At 46.4% G+C, this 16985-nt stretch overlaps 2 protein-coding genes across 2 annotated transcripts in view; both read left to right on the top strand.

Moving 5' to 3' along the window:
- Nucleotides 1-15146, top strand: part of MYO5B (myosin VB) — a 327031-nt gene extending 311885 nt beyond the window's left edge. The window contains exons 33-39 of the mRNA XM_041727359.1: nucleotides 239-390; nucleotides 1936-2025; nucleotides 3965-4115; nucleotides 5438-5723; nucleotides 6540-6714; nucleotides 8317-8397; nucleotides 14789-15146. Coding sequence (XP_041583293.1) covers nucleotides 239-390; nucleotides 1936-2025; nucleotides 3965-4115; nucleotides 5438-5723; nucleotides 6540-6714; nucleotides 8317-8397; nucleotides 14789-14941 — 1088 coding nt within the window. The 3' untranslated portion in view covers nucleotides 14942-15146. The remainder of the gene's footprint in view (nucleotides 1-238; nucleotides 391-1935; nucleotides 2026-3964; nucleotides 4116-5437; nucleotides 5724-6539; nucleotides 6715-8316; nucleotides 8398-14788) is intronic.
- Nucleotides 9776-10292, top strand: LOC121474598 (60S acidic ribosomal protein P1-like). The gene has a single exon (XM_041727572.1). It carries the CDS (start codon nucleotides 9873-9875, stop codon nucleotides 10215-10217), a length of 345 nt encoding a protein of 114 aa, XP_041583506.1. The 5' UTR covers nucleotides 9776-9872; the 3' UTR covers nucleotides 10218-10292.
- Nucleotides 15147-16985: the final 1839 nt, after the last annotated feature.

Genomic DNA, 16985 nt, shown 5'->3' with positions numbered 1-16985 from the left:
CTAGTCCAGGCAGCCAGGAATGTGCTTCGGTTAGTTTGGAGTATTTAACTAGTTTGTGAAACAGGGTCAGAAGGTGTCCCACTTGGGCCTGACTCCTCCCACCGCAGCCCTCCCACAGCCACCATGGGAGGTTATTCTTAGGTGAGCTTCAGGGAAATATGGAAAATCTCTGTACTTCAGTCTCCTCAGAGCCCCAAGCCCCTGCTATCATCTAATTTTCGTTGCTTGTTGCTGTTAGACCTGAAGCCACAGATGCTGACGGGCTCAGTGCCCTGCCTTCCTGCTTACATCCTCTACATGTGCATCCGGCACGCCGACTACATCAACGACGACCTCAAGGTGCACTCCTTGCTGACCTCCACCATCAATGGCATTAAGAAAGTCCTGAAGGTAGGGGTCCCAGGCCCGGGGGTGGTGCTTGGCAGCCGGTGTAGGGAAGCCTGCAGCTTCCCCGGCCTTGCCCTGCCCAGGCCACCCTCCAGCCCTGAAGGTGACGTACAGGAATGCAGAAGCAGCTTGCCGATGGAAGTGGGCAGTTTCCAGAGAAAGGATGCTCAATCTTAGAAAGGACCCCCAAATCCACTGTGGCCATCCCACTGCCTGCAGGGGCCCTGCAACTTTAAAAAGCCATGACCAGAGGTGGAGGAGGATGGTCCACCTGATTCAGGGGCGGGCTGACCCCACAAGCTGAATACAGGCCTTGTCCCAGACCTTCCCAAGGAACTGGATGCCTGCTCCCCAGGCAGGTGGTGGCACAAGGAAGGGTGCATATGCTTATCAGTCTCCAGAGTGAGGGGGCCCAGGCCAGGACAAGGCTGCTTCCAGGGCACAGAGGGATCCCAGGTGGTGGCAGCCGCTGCAGTAAGAGGCTGGTCAGGGTGCCGAGGCTCAACTGTGCAGGAGCTATGCTGAGCGGTGAGGCCTCAGTAAGAGCAATGGTCCTTCCCCACAGGCCCAAGCCCCAGGCAGCCCTGCCCTGGTTCTCACATACACACTGCCACTCTGGGATGCATGTCATCTTCAAAAGTGCGGAGTCCAGATGCTAAGACCCACTGAACCTGTGTCACCTGCACCCCCTTTCCCTTCTGGGAGTGAGTGAGCACCAGCTCATAGCTTCGAGCTTCATGCCAGCCTGGTCTTAGTAACTGTACTTCTGGCTCGGCTTGGCCCAGCTGGGCCCTGCCCTGCGCCCCAGAGGCAATCTTATCCACACTTGGCACTAAATAAACATGCTGGTGACACTCAGATCTGGGTCCCCTGCCTTGACCCCTAGCACGGGCTCTGCCTGGGAGCTTGTACCAGTCTGAGTGAGTTGAGGGCTGGCTTCAGGCCATTGCCTCAGGGGAAGCTTTCCTAACCACTGGGCTCCGCTAGCTGTGCCCAGCCCTAACAGTCGCTTCCTGTCCGACTCCCTTGTTTTATTGTCCTCAAAGCTCCCACCTCTGACATTAGGCAGGGATGGTTTTAGCTGACAAGGTGAGCTCGGTTCAGTCATTGACCCTAGGATAGGAAACTATATCCTGGCTCTTGGGTTTTCATCCAGGTATGGTTTATAGTCCTTTTCCAGAGGGTTGAAACCATTGGGTATCTGATGGCTCGATAAATATTTCACTGGCATGCTCCGTCCATCCCTTAGGTTGGATCACGAATAGTTCGGAGCAGGGCCAGTGGCCTCATGGTCAACACACAGCCCAGGCTGCACAGCTGCGCCCCGGTGACGAGGGAACCCAGGGAGGGGTCTCTGCGCCATGCTTGGTAGTGAAGGGATGGGACTGCCACCCCTTGACCAGGATCTCTTCTTGGGGACCGGCCATTGTTGTGTCTGCTGGGAGCATGCTCAGTAACTTTGGAAACCTGGAAAGAGAAGCCCCAGGTGAGCATTTTACCAGATAGCGGAGCCCTGCTGCTAATGGGGGTTGTCCTTTTCTTTCACAGAAGCACAATGAGGACTTTGAGATGACCTCATTCTGGTTATCCAACACCTGCCGCCTCCTTCATTGCTTGAAGCAGTATAGTGGGGATGAGGTGAGTGCTAAGACAAGCCCAGCCCCTAAAGGGCACCTGAGAACCACCAAAGTACCCCCAAAGCCTCACTTCCTGGGCCATAGTGATGTACGTCCTGCTTCAGGGCACCTCAGATCTCAGCTCAGAAGGGAGCCAGGGGTGTCGTGGGAGGCAGTCTTCTATCCAAATACGCCCCCACCCTGAGAGGATGTAGGGTCTTTGGGGTGCCCTCTAGGACCTTGGGCTCTAAGCATACCTTCCTCTGTCTACCTGGTAGCTCAAAGCAGGAGCAGATAGGGCACAGGATACCTGTCTGCTAGGTGGCCTCAAGGACCCTGCAGCCCCAGAAAGCACCCTGAATCAAATGAGGCGGGGAAATGAGCTTATATGACCCATCCATTATCCGAGAGCCACTGGGACTCTCCAGGGAGACCCTTGTGACCTGACCTCTCTGGAGCAGCCCCCTTTCAGCGAGCACTGGAAGGAAGCTCAGTGAGTTGTCAGATGTGTGACATGATCTCCTCAGCCAACCAAGTAGTTAATCCAAGGCGGACACGGAGAAGAGGCACAACACGATCAAACTACATCAGTGGGCCTTGACCTTAAGGCCCAGCTTCCCGCTTCTAACCAAACTTGATTCCTCAACCTGCCGCCCTCCTGGGTACATTGTCATCTTCTACTCTGGACTCCGAGGGCCCAGCTTCGTCTGGAACCCACATTCCCCCACTCTGGCCCCTGAAGGAACGGTGCCCACGCTCTGCATTCAGCCCAGCAGCTTGGTAACACAGGGCACGTCTTCACTCTGGTCTCTCCATTTAGAATCCCAGTTTATCCCAGACACCACTCCCAGGCCCCTGGGGGTTGCCTCAACCTCCCTTTCCCCCCTTACACTTTCACTTATATTAAGAATAATGTATCAAGAGACCTGAGACCCAGAGCACACTACAGCCAGATCCATGTAGTCTAAACAAAGAGAGAGCGAAAATATATATATATATCTTGTCTGTCACAGTGATTTTTTTTTCTTTTACCTGCCTTTTAGTTTTTATTAAAAAATTGCTGTGTAATATGAGTTGGCAGGAGAGGCTTTGCTGGGGATGGTCACCCTTTTGAAGACGCTGAGCTTCTTGCTGCTTTTGGTTTACCTTGGCATGACTACAAAGGGATGTTGGTCACATGAATTGTTTCGATATTAGTAATTCTCTTCATGTGATTTCATCTTGTTAGCATAGGAAGCTAGGAGGACACAGTGCTGTTGCCGTGACATTGTTTCAGTCTGTTAATCCTGATACCCAATGATAGAATCCATGTAAAATTTCTCATTCTAAAAACATAATCTGACACAGGGACGTACCCTTCAGTGGCTGTGGTATTTCACATTTTAAAGTAACCTGGCCTGTTAGGAGGAGAGTCAGAGAATCAGGGAGCATGATCCCTCTTTCCCTGGACCTGCTACCAATCTGGGTTTGATGCTGTAGAGAACTCACTTCCTCAGGATGTGGACTGATTTAGGCTTATTTTTCTATTTTTAAAAAATATTTTACGTATTTATTTGACACAGAGAATGAGAGAGAAGGAGCCCAAGCCGGGGGAGTGGCAGGAGGAGGAGAAGCAGGCCTTCCACTGAGTATGGAGCTCCAAGTGGGGCTTGATCCCAGGACCCTGAGATCAGGACCTGAGCCGAAGGCAGGGGCCGAACCGAGTGAGCCACCCAGCCGTCCCTGGGTTTTTTAAATCCAGCATTTCCAACCTCTCTATCATGCTGAGGTTCTGCTCTGCCTTCAAATTTAAGAGCCATTATTGAGGCCTCAAAAACTGACAGGCTCCTCTAGAACATCCTAGTGATAGAGACTGATGAAGTCCCACCAATAGGGTATCCATGAACATGACCAAGACCCAGAAGTCCTGTGAAGCCCAGCAGACTGCCGAGCCTCTTGTAAAACTTGCTCTCTCTCTGCAGGGCTTCATGACTCAGAATACTGCCAAGCAGAATGAGCACTGTCTTAAGAACTTTGACCTCACTGAATATCGTCAGGTGCTGAGTGACCTTTCCATTCAGATCTACCAGCAACTCATTAAGATCGCCGAGGGTGTTTTGCAACCTATGATAGGTAAGCTGGCAGTGGGAGATCTCCAGCACTCATGTAGAGTCAGGAATGACGGCGAATGCTGCCGACTTTCAGGGAAGCCAAGATCCTAGGTGTGGCCTCTAGAAAACCAGAACCTTCCCAATTAAAGCAGTGAGGAGGTATGTGCTATGTGCTCAAAAAGAGCTATGAAATCTTCCATAGGTAATGAATATAAATTCAAAAGGTACAAATGCATATACAATGAAAAAAGTATAATCCTCATGCCCATATGTATACTTTAATCATGAAAAAAGAAAAGAATTAAGCAAACACACTAGGAAGTACTCATGTGATAAATATTTACTGAACACCCCATCTATAGCAGTACACTTGGTCCCCAAACATGAAACTGGAGTCGAAACATAAGAGCTGGGTTTTTTTAGTTAAAAGAAAAACACAGTCATCATTGCTCATCACTCAATGTGCTGCATGAAGGCGAGGGAAGAAATCCTCCCCTGGCCTGGGTTGTAGCTTCCCCCTGGTTCTTACAACACAAACAGATTACAGGAGAATTCCAGGTGGGCCAGAGTGCTCCATGGCATCTGGAAATTTATCTTTCTAGGATAAAGTTCATTCCATATTCTTATTCCCATCTGAGAACCTTTTAGTGAGGCCCTAGGCATAGGGAGCCTTAGGGGGTACTCACAACTCCAAATAATGCGATGGCTAATAGCATCAGTTCTGCAGTTGGACATACCTGGCTCGAATCCTGGCCCTGCCAACCCCTAGTGTTGTGACCTTGGGCAAGTAATGTGACTTCTGTATGCCTCGATGGTCCTCATCAGGAAATGGGTTGTTGGAAGATGGAAAGGAATACTGAGCATCAAGCCCCTGGCACATAGGTAAATGCTGTGTAATAAGTATGACACATCAGCAAGCATAAGATTTATATGGTCAGTGGCTCATGTCAAAGAGCTGTTTGAACATCAGTGCGATGATCTCAAGGTCCAGGGCCAACTCAATGAGCAGGCTGGGACTACATACAAGTTGCAAACTTTCTACTTTGCACCGAAGCCAATACAGGATCAACTTGGTACATGCCCTTATCTTTGTCCCACCACTAATAAAGTCAAGTGAAAATTTGGTCTACAGATTCAGTCCAAGGTTTCTATGTGGCAATCTTATTCCATTCAGACAGCAGCACATTAAATGTGATGCCGAATGCTGTGAGTTTCTGAGCACATCAACATTGTGTATCAGTGGATGGTGCTATTGTGAAAGCCTAAAGTGCAGAATGATCTGAGTGGCCCAGAAACAGATCTCTGGGGAACATGCAAGCTTCTCTGGTCATGCTTTTCTTTCAGTTTCCGCCATGCTGGAAAATGAGAGCATTCAGGGTCTATCTGGTGTGAAGCCAACTGGATACCGGAAGCGCTCCTCCAGCATGGTAGACGGGGACAACTCGTACTGCCTGGAAGCCATCATCCGCCAGATGAATTCCTTCCACACGGTCATGTGTGACCAGGGCCTGGACCCTGAGATCATCCTTCAGGTGTTCAAGCAGCTCTTCTATATGATCAATGCCGTGACTCTCAACAACCTGCTCCTGCGGAAGGACGTCTGCTCTTGGAGCACAGGCATGCAGCTCAGGTAGGGGACAGATGCCCTGCCCTAGCCACCCCAGGGTGGAGGGGCCTGCACCCACCAGCTCGACAAATCTCTGGAAATGAGACCCATATCTAACCGCTGGTCCTTGTCACAGCATGCAACACAATTCTATCACCTTTGCGTTGTTGGTGGCATTCAACACAGAGATGGTGACCTGGTAAACAAACAAGTTCAGAGCTTGAAAGATATTTACATACTCTAAAAATTGTAAAGACCACATGGATAGATCAGAGGGAAAAATCAATGAATTCAGCCTGGCGAAGGCTCACATAGAAGCTTAAATATTCGTCAAAGTCAAATATCAGTTGCTTCAATTCAATAGATTAAATACCTTGTTTTCCCATTAACTTACACAGACTTTTCACATGCCTCGTCTTTGCTTGATTTTTTTTTTAAAGATTTTGTTTATTTAACAGCACTAGTGGGGGTGGGAGGGGAGTGCAAGGGTGGGTGCAAGGAGTGATAGAGGGAGAAGCAGGCTCCCCACAGAGCAAGGAGCTCAACATGGGGCTCAATCCCAGGACTCCGGGGTCGTGATTTGAGCCAAAGGCAGATGCTTCACTGACTAAGCCCCCCAGGCACCCCTTTTTGCTGGATTTTAAACACACATTCATTCATTTATTCATTCAGCAAGACATGACAGCACCAGGCACTTCTGGAGCTTTGGCCCAAGTGAGCTAGTGGGGGTGAAGAGCACGCTCACCTTGTGTGTAGGTGGCACCATAAACACAGCAGGCACACTCATCCCAGCATGTTGGGAGCACAGGTCTAATGCCGCTCACTTTGGCCTGTATCAAGGTACAATATAAGCCAACTGGAGGAGTGGCTTCGGGGAAGGAACCTTCAGCAGAGTGGAGCTGTCCAGACTCTGGAGCCTCTGATCCAAGCAGCTCAGCTCCTGCAGTTAAAGAAGAAAACCCCAGAGGATGCGGAGGCCATCTGCTCCCTGTGCACCTCGCTCAGCACCCAGCAGGTATGTGGCCCTGGCACCCCACGGCCCACCTTCCTTTCCTAGGCTGTTCCCCCTGGCGGCTTGTGTGTGTGTCCATGGTGCTCCTGCGGCCTTTCTGTGCCCCTAATGACACAACAGAAGCTGTCGCAGATGGGATGTTCTCTGCGAACCAAAGACTGCCTTGGTCTGGGGAACGAGATGCCACCGTTCCCCCCATAACTAACTTTCCAGGCCCTCTTGCTCTCATAGAAAGATAAGGTAGCAAACCCACAAAACATTAAGCTTGGATAAAAATGTATTTTTGTTTTTGTTTTTAGAAAGAGCACATGTGCAAATGGTTAGGGGAGAGTGGGAAAGGCAGAGAGTCTGAAACAGGCCCCATCCCCAGTGCAAAACCAACATGGGGCTCCATCTCATGACCTGAGCCAAAAGCAAGAGTCAGGCGCTTTGCCCACTGAGCCATGGATCTCCAGGGACCCCTGGTTTGTTGGTTTGTTAGGGTAAAAGCATCTTTTTAAACACAATGAATTTTGGAATGTTTCTCACTAGAAATTTTAGATTTTGTTCAGAAATGGGCAGCATCATGCCTTTGGAGTTAAATAAATCACTTTCTTTACCACTATATACTCATTATGGCCCTGTTTTCACTTAGAATCCATTAACATAATTTTAAACAGTCATTAAGAACCTAGAAGCGTTTAAATGTACCTTTCCTCCCTGCCCTCCCCTGGCCAAATTGTATTTAGACTAGGACTCAGTTGCAGAGATGTTACCAGTCTATCAAAAGATAAATCTTATCCCCTCACAGAGAGACCTGCCCTCCATCAGGAGTGTGTGTATTTAGAAATGAGCCACTGTGGAGTGACCTCACAAAATGCAACTAGCATAAGGAAAGGAGAGTTTCTACATTAACTCATGCACCTTCTTCTCCCTGTCCAGCCTTACAGCATGAAATCCAGTCTCAGTCTCGCAAACATACCCCTTTCCTTACCTCCCCACTCACCACTAAAAGATGAAATGCCAGACTCTTAAAAAAGCTGCTTCCTATAAATGTGATGAAAGTTTTCAATTTGTATCCCCCTTGTAAATATATTTTGCTTTCAGTTTACTTCCAGAGTTCAACTGGCATTGTTTTGCATTGTGACAGGCTACTCCCACCAAACGATTGTAGGCAGATAGGAGATGATTCTCTTGTTCAATTAGGAAAAATTGTTCCTTTTATAAGTGATTTTGGGGTCATGGGAGGTGGGGTCATGGTCAAACAACCTCTTGTTATCTAAGGTAAGATCTCCAGTGCTCTTTAAGAGATCTTTGAACTACTGGTAGATAAGAGGCTGAGGGTTTCAGGCAACAGTTTCCTAGAATCATTATCTTATAAGCCAGGAGCCATTAGGGCAGGTAGGAATGTAGGAGACAGGAATGCAGCAGGAGGCCTCAGATCTACCAAAGCCCCTGGTCTGTAGTTTACAGACTGTAGACTTCTCAGTATCATTCCAGCTTCAGGGTGTGGGTCCTGCCTAAAGAAGATTGAGTTCTTCTGCCAATGTCCTATATTCTTTGAAATCCAAACATTGTCTTATGTTCATTTAGCTCTCTGCTAAGCTTTTGTTTGTATTCCAACAGATTGTCAAAATTTTAAACCTTTATACTCCAGTGAATGAATTTGAAGAACGGGTAACTGTGGCTTTTATACGAACAATCCAGGTGAGTTTTAGAATATTAATGAATTCTATAATATCCTGGTCCAAAACTAGTATCAATTTTATAAACTTTGCTTCTCTTTGTTAATAAAGCTGGTTATGGGGCAGCCCTGGTGGCGCAGCGGTTTGGCGCCGCCTGCAGCCTGGGGTGTGATCCTGGAGACCCGGGATCGAGTTCCACATCAGGCTCCCTGCATGGAGCCTGCTTCTCCCTCTCCCTGTATCTCTGCCTCTCTCCCTCTGTGTCTATGAATAAATAAATAAAATCTTAAATAAATAAAAGAAAGAAAGAAAGAAAGAAAGAAAGCAAGCAAGCAAGCTGGTTATGTTATATGCCAGAAGACCTCACGTTCTCAGGCTTTCCCTTAGTAAATACTACCCATAAATCACTTACATATGTACACAAAAGACTGAACTTTATCACTCTGCTCAGATTTTAGACATAGTCTAAGTATTATCTGCCACTAGCATGTTATTGAATTATAGCACCAAGTGGAATTAACAAAGTAAGCAGAGTATCAACCCCACCCAGGAACTAAAGAAATATTATTTTAAGAAAAGAGTTTGAGCTCTTCAATCTTGTCTCTAAGATGTATAGTTTTGCCCTTAGGAATATGCTTGAAAGAAAATATATTAGGGAAATGATTATTTAAATCTGTCTTGAGATGATGGGTTTTTTGTTTTTTTTTAAAAGATGAGCTTCCTAAAGCCCAGCCTTAGGTGATTTGGCCTGAATACCTGACTTTGTGTGTGACTGAAGCTGACAGCACCTGTATAATGAATCACCTCAAGCTGACTCATAAAATGGTCCAATGGTGACCATCCCTCCTGTTGCTAGATGTAGGGAACATCTTGAGGAGATATGACACTTTCTCAAACATCTAAGCCTCTTTAGCCAGCAAAGTGGGTGATAGCAACATATGAAAACAGGATAAAAGAAATGGCCGAAAGCAATCAGAGGAGTCAGGAAAAGGGGAATTAAAATGAAGGTTTATAAAAAAAAAAAACACCCAAGATTCTTGAGAACATATCGGGTATGAGAAGCTAGTCCCCTCTGATGTGTGCTTGGGGTTTTGTTCAGGGTGCCTTACTGCATTTCAGTGTAGAGATCCAGAGATTGAGAAAGTCGGCTACATCAAAGAATACATGAACTTTTTAGCATTGTGTATACGTAGAGAACAGAGGCTGAAGGCCAAGGGAAGGATGGTGGTCAGTGGGAAGGTGGTTTGTCTAAAGGCAGGGGAGGAAGAGCAGTGACACACAGACCACAGAGGAAAGCAGGCAGAGATTGAGCAGCACGGGGATCAAGAGCATGGTGGGGCGCTGACTGGACAGATCCAGTTAGGACTCAGCCACAGTCAGCTACTTTCCTCAGCTGCCGCTAAGGTGCTCAGTCCTTCCGAGGAAGCTAAGGCCGCGTTGGGGTGAGGCCCTCACTTCAGCCGGCGACTAGCACCGCGCTCGGCACGCACCCTCTCCATGGCCTCCGTCTCGGAGCTCGCCTGCATCTACTCGGCCCTCATCCTGCACGATGATGAGGTGACAGTCACGGAGGATAAGATCAATGCCCTCATTAAAGCAGCGGGTGTGAATGTTGAGCCTTTCTGGCCGGGTTTGTTTGCAAAGGCCCTGGCCAACGTGAACATTCGGAGCCTCATCTGCAATGTAGGAGCTGGTGGACCTGCCCCAGCAGCTGGCACTGTGCCAGCGGGAGGTCCTGCTCCTTCCACCGCTGCTGCCCCAGCTGAGGAGGAAAAAGTGGAAGCCAAGAAAGAAGAATCTGAGGAGTCTGATGATGACATGGGCTTTGGTCTCTTTGACTAAACTTTTATAAGCTGCTCAATAAAAAGCTGAACTCCTAAAAAAAAAAAAAAAAAAAAAAAAAAAGGAGGAAGTGTCTGCTGACAGAAGAGAAGCCACTGCGCTATCTCCCTCACCTTGGATTTTACACGAACCGGAGTACAAGTTCAGGAAGTCTTACTTGGTGTTGAATCTCTGAGACACATGCAGAGGGAGAATTCGAACTGCTCACATGCTGGCGATGGCACTGTTTAGGAGGAGTTAGAAGTCACGCCAAAGGTTGAAGAAGTTTTGCCATATCAGACGTTGGCCTTGAATTAAGAGCAGAAGGAAAATGTAGCAGAGGTCAGTCACGAAGCCTCTGAAGATCCGTGTGGTCAGATTCGGAGTCGCCTTCAGCTGCCCATTTCAGTGGCTGGTGACACTACCAAAAATTTTGGTTTTTGTTTTTTTGTTTTTGTTTTTTTGCCAGCTGTAGTTTGAAGCCCTGTTTCTCCCTAGACAGAGGATACGCAGAGGAAATGGTGAACCAGTCCGTGCTTGCTTCCTGTACTTGAACACGTCTTATGTGGAATAGATACTGTGTGCTTGGAGGGCATGGGCAAAACATGCTGACCTTTGAAACTGTAAATCTGAGGAGTTGATTAAACTCCCCAAAGGATTCACAGGAGAATTCCTATGAAACGACTCCCTTGTGGATTTTTTAAAGATTTTATTTACTTATTCATGAAAGACACAGAGAGAGAGAGAGAGAGAGGCAGAGACACAGGCAGAGGAAGAAGCAGGCTCCATGCTGGAAGCCCAATGTGGGACTCGATCCCGAGACTCCAGGAGCATGCCCTGAGCCAAAGGCAGGTGCTAAACCACTGAGCCACCCAGGGATTCCCCCACTGTGGATCTTAAATAAGTATACATGCCTTTTGCTGCTGAATTATACACAATATGGGTGTTTTCTTTTTAACTTTTATCCATTTTTATACCCTCCTCTCAATTCAAACTCCTTAAAGAGTAGAGCCTATGGAGCTACCTAAGGGCAAGAAATAAAAGGTCCTTAAGTGCTAGGAAACCATTTCCAGGGCCTTTTGGCCTGTCCCATTCGATGTACACGTTCATACACTGTTGGACCAGGGTTTTTTGTTGTTGTTGTTGGACCAGGTTTGTAGTAATCAATGCAGCCAAGCCGAGAGCGAACTGAGTGCCAAACTGTCAGCCATCCTGGAAAGACCACTCCTCCAGGGTTGCATCAAAGCCACCATTTGGTGTTGTAAATTAGAGAAAGTGGTTGCTTATCTCTCTCTAAATGCCATTGCTTCTGCTAAACTTTTCCTATTTCAAACTGCTTTTTCAAACTGTTTAAAGTACTTTAACATGGTGGCCTGGTTGGTTGGGTATCCAATTCTTGATTTCCACTCAGGTCATGACCTGGGGGTTGTGAGATTGAGCCCCAGTTTGGACTCCATGCTCAGCATGGAGTCTGCTTGAGATTCTCCCTGCCCCTCCCCCACTCACACATTCCTTCCTTCCTTCTCTCTCTCTCTCTCAATAAATTATTAAAATAAAATATATTTTGGCCCACCTTTCATATGATACCATGCACATGGAGGCTTTTAAGTTGACAACTGGAAATTTAAAGTGTTTTCCATTCATTCTCCACGTTCACCTTTACACAGCCACTGTAGAATCAACTCGCAGTCCTAGACTCACACTGATTTTATCCCAAAAACCTGTTCCCCAGCACTTTTGAAATGATGCTGCATTGTTTACTGACCTCAGCCCTGCTAGAAGGCTTTAGAAATATGAAGGTGCTGTGAGTGATGGTCACATGTAACATGCAGATGCTGGGTGAGTTCAACAGATAAACATCTCTAGGGACGCCTGGGTGGCTCAGCGGTTGAGCATCTGCCTTTGGCTCAGGGCATAATCCTGGGATCCTAGGATTGAGTCCCACATCAGGCTCCCTGCATGGAGCCTGCTTTTCTATCTGCCTGTATTTCTGCCTGTGTGTGTGTGTGTGTGTGTGTGTGTGTGTGTGTGTCATGATTAAATAAAATCTAAAAAAAAAAAAAATCCCTCGATCTTCTCTAAAACAGGGAATTGATGAAACTTCTAGAAAGTTACAACATATCAAAATGTTGTGACTATCTGAAGCAATGGTGGTAAGTTCCTAACGAGGAAATGAGTTTTGATAGTTTAAGCTACTAGGGGGACGACCCGTGCTTTTGGGAAATCTGGGTGTACTGATTTTCCCCTGGGCAGCATTCCTCGTTAACCAGGCTCAGTGGCCTTGGTAAAAGTGCTCCACCTGGGCTCATGGTCCAGAGGCTGGTGGGACATGAATGGGCAAAAAGAACAAAGGAGCAAATGGTAAAGACAACAGCATTTAACACAGGACCCATCAAGTGCCAGACGCTATTCTTGTGTTTTACGCAGCATTCACTCTTTTTCAGTAATCATTCTGACACATAGCTACTAGTTTTCCGTGTGCCCTATATGCTTCACTGCCTCTGTGTGTGGTTCGGTTCTGTGGTATGCCATTTTGAGTCCCCACTTCCCTTGTCTGTATGCTCTGTAGGCATCAGTGTTTACCCTGATGACGGCAACTAACATCCTAAACTTGCAACCACCTACCGTAAATAATACCAACTTAGTTTCAGTGACACGCGATTTTGCTGCTCCTATGTCCATCCCTCCCTTTATACTGTTATTGTCACATCTGTTACACATTCTGTTCCCATTAACAGAAATGCGTAATTGTTTTCTGCATCCATATGAACAGCATAGGAAAAAGGAATTACAAACCAGAAGTAAGGCGTCAACTGCCCCACTCACGTGTGTTCTTCATTTCTTCAATGGCTTCTGGTTACTGTCTGATGTCCTTTTATTTCAGCCCAGAGAACTTTCTTTTGTCTCCTCTGCTTTTGTTTACCTGGAAGTGACTTAACTTCTCCTTCATTCTTGAAGGATGATTTTGCTGGATACAGAGTTTTTGGTTAAGTGTTTCCTTCAGGGATTCAAATATGGTACCCCACTGCCTCTGGTCTCCATGGTTGCTGATGAGACATCTGCGTGGAATCTTAAGGTTACCTGTATGTGATGAGTCATTTCTCTCTGTTTTCAAGAGTCCCTCTCTGTTGTTGGACTTTGATAATTTGTCCTATATTTCAATGTAAATGTTTTTTATCTTGCTTTTTTTTTTTTTTTAATACTGTGGACAGTCTTGGGGGGTGTATCTTTCATCAAATTTGGTACATTTTTGGCCATTACTTCTTCAAGTGTTTTACTGTCCACCCCTTTCTCTCTCCTCCTTCCAGGACTACTATGAGGTATACATGGGTACACTTTATGGTCCTACAGGTGGCTCAGGTTCTGTTCACTTTTATTCATGGTTTTTCCTATATCTGCTCCTCAAACTAGGTAATTTCAATTGCCTTAATCTTCACGTTCACTGATTATTTCTTCTGCCTGCTCAAGTCTGCTGTTCAGCCCTTCTAGTGAACTGAAAAGTTTCATTTCAGTTATTATACTTTTCCTAAAATGGCTCCAAAGTGAGGGGGAAAGGGGAGGAGCTGTGTCCCTTTGAACCTTCCAGTTGCTGCCATGCAGGGAAGCCACTGTATCCTAAGAGAAGCCAAAAATCAGAACAAGCATCTGTGCCATCCCTCAGGGAATACCAGACCAACAAGCACATGACCCTAGATTTTTGGAAGACAAAGGCCCACTGCCTGCCCTACTGCTCTGGCAGCTTCTCCAGGAGTGTGAGCCTCTGCCTGCAGCTGCACAGGGGCTGGAGGCTGGGGCATAGTGACTGGTTCACATGTGTTGCTCCTTTAGCAAACAAAGATAAGCAGCCTCCCCCTCCTTTAGCAAACAAAGATAAGCAGCCTCCCCCTTCATACTGGATCACAATTGCTTTTTCCAACTCAGTGGCTGCTTCAGTGGAGGGACTGAGGCCCAGTGCTTCCCACTCTGCCATTTTGTGTGATGTCACTCTCCCCATTCCAGTTTACAGATGAGGAAACTGAAGCATAGATAGGTTCAGGAATTTGCCCAGGATGGTGCCAGATGAGAGTTCAGCCCTGTCTACCTCCAGAGCCCATGATCTTTTTTTTTTTAAGGTTTTATTTATTTGTGAGAGACAGACAGAGAGAGAGAAGCAGAGACACAGGCAGAGGGAGAAGCAGGCTCCATGCAGGGAGCCCGATGTGGGACTCGATCCCAGGACCACACCTTGAGCTGAAGGTAGACGCTTAACCACTGAGCCGCCCAGGTGTCCCAAGAGCCTATGGTCTTAACCCCTTCACTATAGGACTGCTCTACATGATTTGCACCTGAGATGTATTTTTCTATTGTCCCTTAGATGGAAAACTTTTTTTTAAAGACTGCTAGAATGAGGGGCAAGCTTAAAGTCGTCTATGATCCAACAAGCCAGAACCAGGGCTCCTGTCCCTGCCGAATACCACAGAGGCCCATGTTCTCCCAAAGCCCAATCTGTCTTAAATATTTCCATGATACCTGCTAATTCACTTTTATGAGTTCACCAAAACTGATTATTTTTAGGTGGTATGTATTTCACACGGTCTTACTCTCATCCACAGGCACAGCTCCAAGAGCGGAACGACCCTCAGCAGCTGCTGTTAGATTCCAAGCACATGTTTCCTGTTTTGTTTCCATTTAACCCGTCCTTGCTGACCATGGACTCAATCCACATCCCGGCCTATCTCAATCTGGAGTTCCTCAATGAGGTCTGACAAGGTGCAGTCCCACCTCTGGCTCCATTTCCAGTGAGAGCAAGAAGGAAGCGTACTATAAAGCGAATGTAAGAGTCTGTTGAATCTGTAAAAGTGGATCAGATCTGAGACAGCCTGTGCAGAGTACTGAACTCTTCGGAGTAAGACATATTTGTCATTATTTTTTGTACCTACTGCTCAGAATAAAAACACTTGAAATATGGAAGATTTTAAGCATATGATTTCAGTCTAAACAAATACACATTTTAATAACCTATGACCACCAAGCAGTCCCCGTGGCCATATAAAGGGTGCCAATCTGTAAAGTGGAAACTGCCTAGATTTGCTCTTTGCATATACCTGGAGGATGCCCAAAGTAAAATATTAAAAATATGTTACATAAATTGCCTTCAGAGGATTTTTAACAAATAATGGTACTAATCACCATGATACTATCGCAGAGTGGGTAACGTTTCCCCAGGTCAGTGAACCACAGGTGCAAATGAGTGTGGGGGCAGATGTTCTGAGAACAAACATACAGGGCTGTTGGGCCTTCTAGAAAAGTTTTTCAAAAGTATTTTGAATGCCTAGTGATGTAACTGACCTCCAGATGTTTTGAGCACTGGCTTCTAAAACAACATTAGAAGACTCCATTCCTCATACGCTTAAACCCTTTTTGCACAGACCTGGGTTTACAGAAGAGTTGTGCTAAAAATGCTGCAGTCCCAAAATTAAAATGTGAACAACATGGAAAGATAGGCTTTGTTTCCAATGCTAGTCCATGTGCTTCCTGAGCCCACAAAACCTTTCACGAAAATCGACATAGTCTAAATATTAGAAAAGAATGCCAACTTATGTCTTATTTACAGATTAAAAACCAAGTCCATATGAAAGCCTATAATCCCCTCACACCATAAAACCTCCAGTAAGAGCATCACATAATGCACTGTGATTCCAGGTAACCAGAACAGTGAAGAAAAACAAAGTTGTCTTGAGAACCAGAGGTTGAAAAACCTTTAAAAAAAAAAATCAATTCAGGGATTATCATCCTCCAAGTGTTTTTTGGGGTGTGTGTGCTTTTTAAGGAATGAGAATAGCTTATGTCAACCCTCCCTTTTCAGATTATTTTCAACATCTTTTAAGTTGACCACATAAACATGGTAAATATCTCCGCTTTGAAAAAAGATTTAAAACAGAATATTCACTGGAATATAATGAGATTTTATGTTCATTGCTTTTATAGGGTTTTTTTTTTCTTGCCTCTTCAACAATAGCCATTCAGCTAGAAAACCCTGCCTATTCTCTACACCCATTTCTGCATGATTTTTTCCATATTTCTAGTAGATAACAGTATGTTGTTCCCATGACCAGAACAGATGGTGTTTGCAAATCTGAGAAGAGCTGCTATATCCAATCAAGAAAATGAGATTTCTCCATGAATGGCAGGTACAACATCCCCCTGAACACACACACACACACACACACACACACATGCACCACCTGTTACTCAGCCAGTCAAAAGGCTCCCGGAAACACATGATGCCCCAAGCCCTGGACGGTCCTGGGTACTGCGTCCTTACAATTCCACCCCTGCCCTTCCTGTGGCTCCCGGGGCAGAAGAGGCCCAGCTCCTGGGCAGACCCTGGACCATCACATCCAAATCTGGGACCCCAGCAGGACCCCTCCAACAGCAAACATGCTGGCTCCTCTGGGGCATCCACAGAGCTATGCCTATCCTCCCCCACCCCCGTCACCAGCTACGGCTATGTCATCTGGAACCTACAGCACACCCCCTTCCACCCCAACACTAACTTCGTTGGGAAGGCCAATCTGCACCTACTGGGTCTGTGGCTACCTCTTTAGAAAAGTTGTACTTTAGCTTAAAACTGAGTTTCTCATGGAAGGACTGACCTTAATCTTCAAGATAACCCCAATGGCCTTGTCTAGAGTGTTTTTAAAGAGTTTGAAAAGTGGTGATTCCATAAATGCCATGGCTTGCTGTCCTTCCATTCTTATACCCTCATTCTCTCCATCTCTGTGGGTCACTAGTGCTGTCACTGGTTAA

The sequence above is a fragment of the Vulpes lagopus genome, chromosome 1, assembly GCF_018345385.1.
Source record: "Vulpes lagopus strain Blue_001 chromosome 1, ASM1834538v1, whole genome shotgun sequence".
In the NCBI taxonomy this organism is placed as follows: Eukaryota; Metazoa; Chordata; class Mammalia; order Carnivora; family Canidae; genus Vulpes; species Vulpes lagopus.
This window is presented reverse-complemented; position numbering and strand designations above follow the sequence as displayed.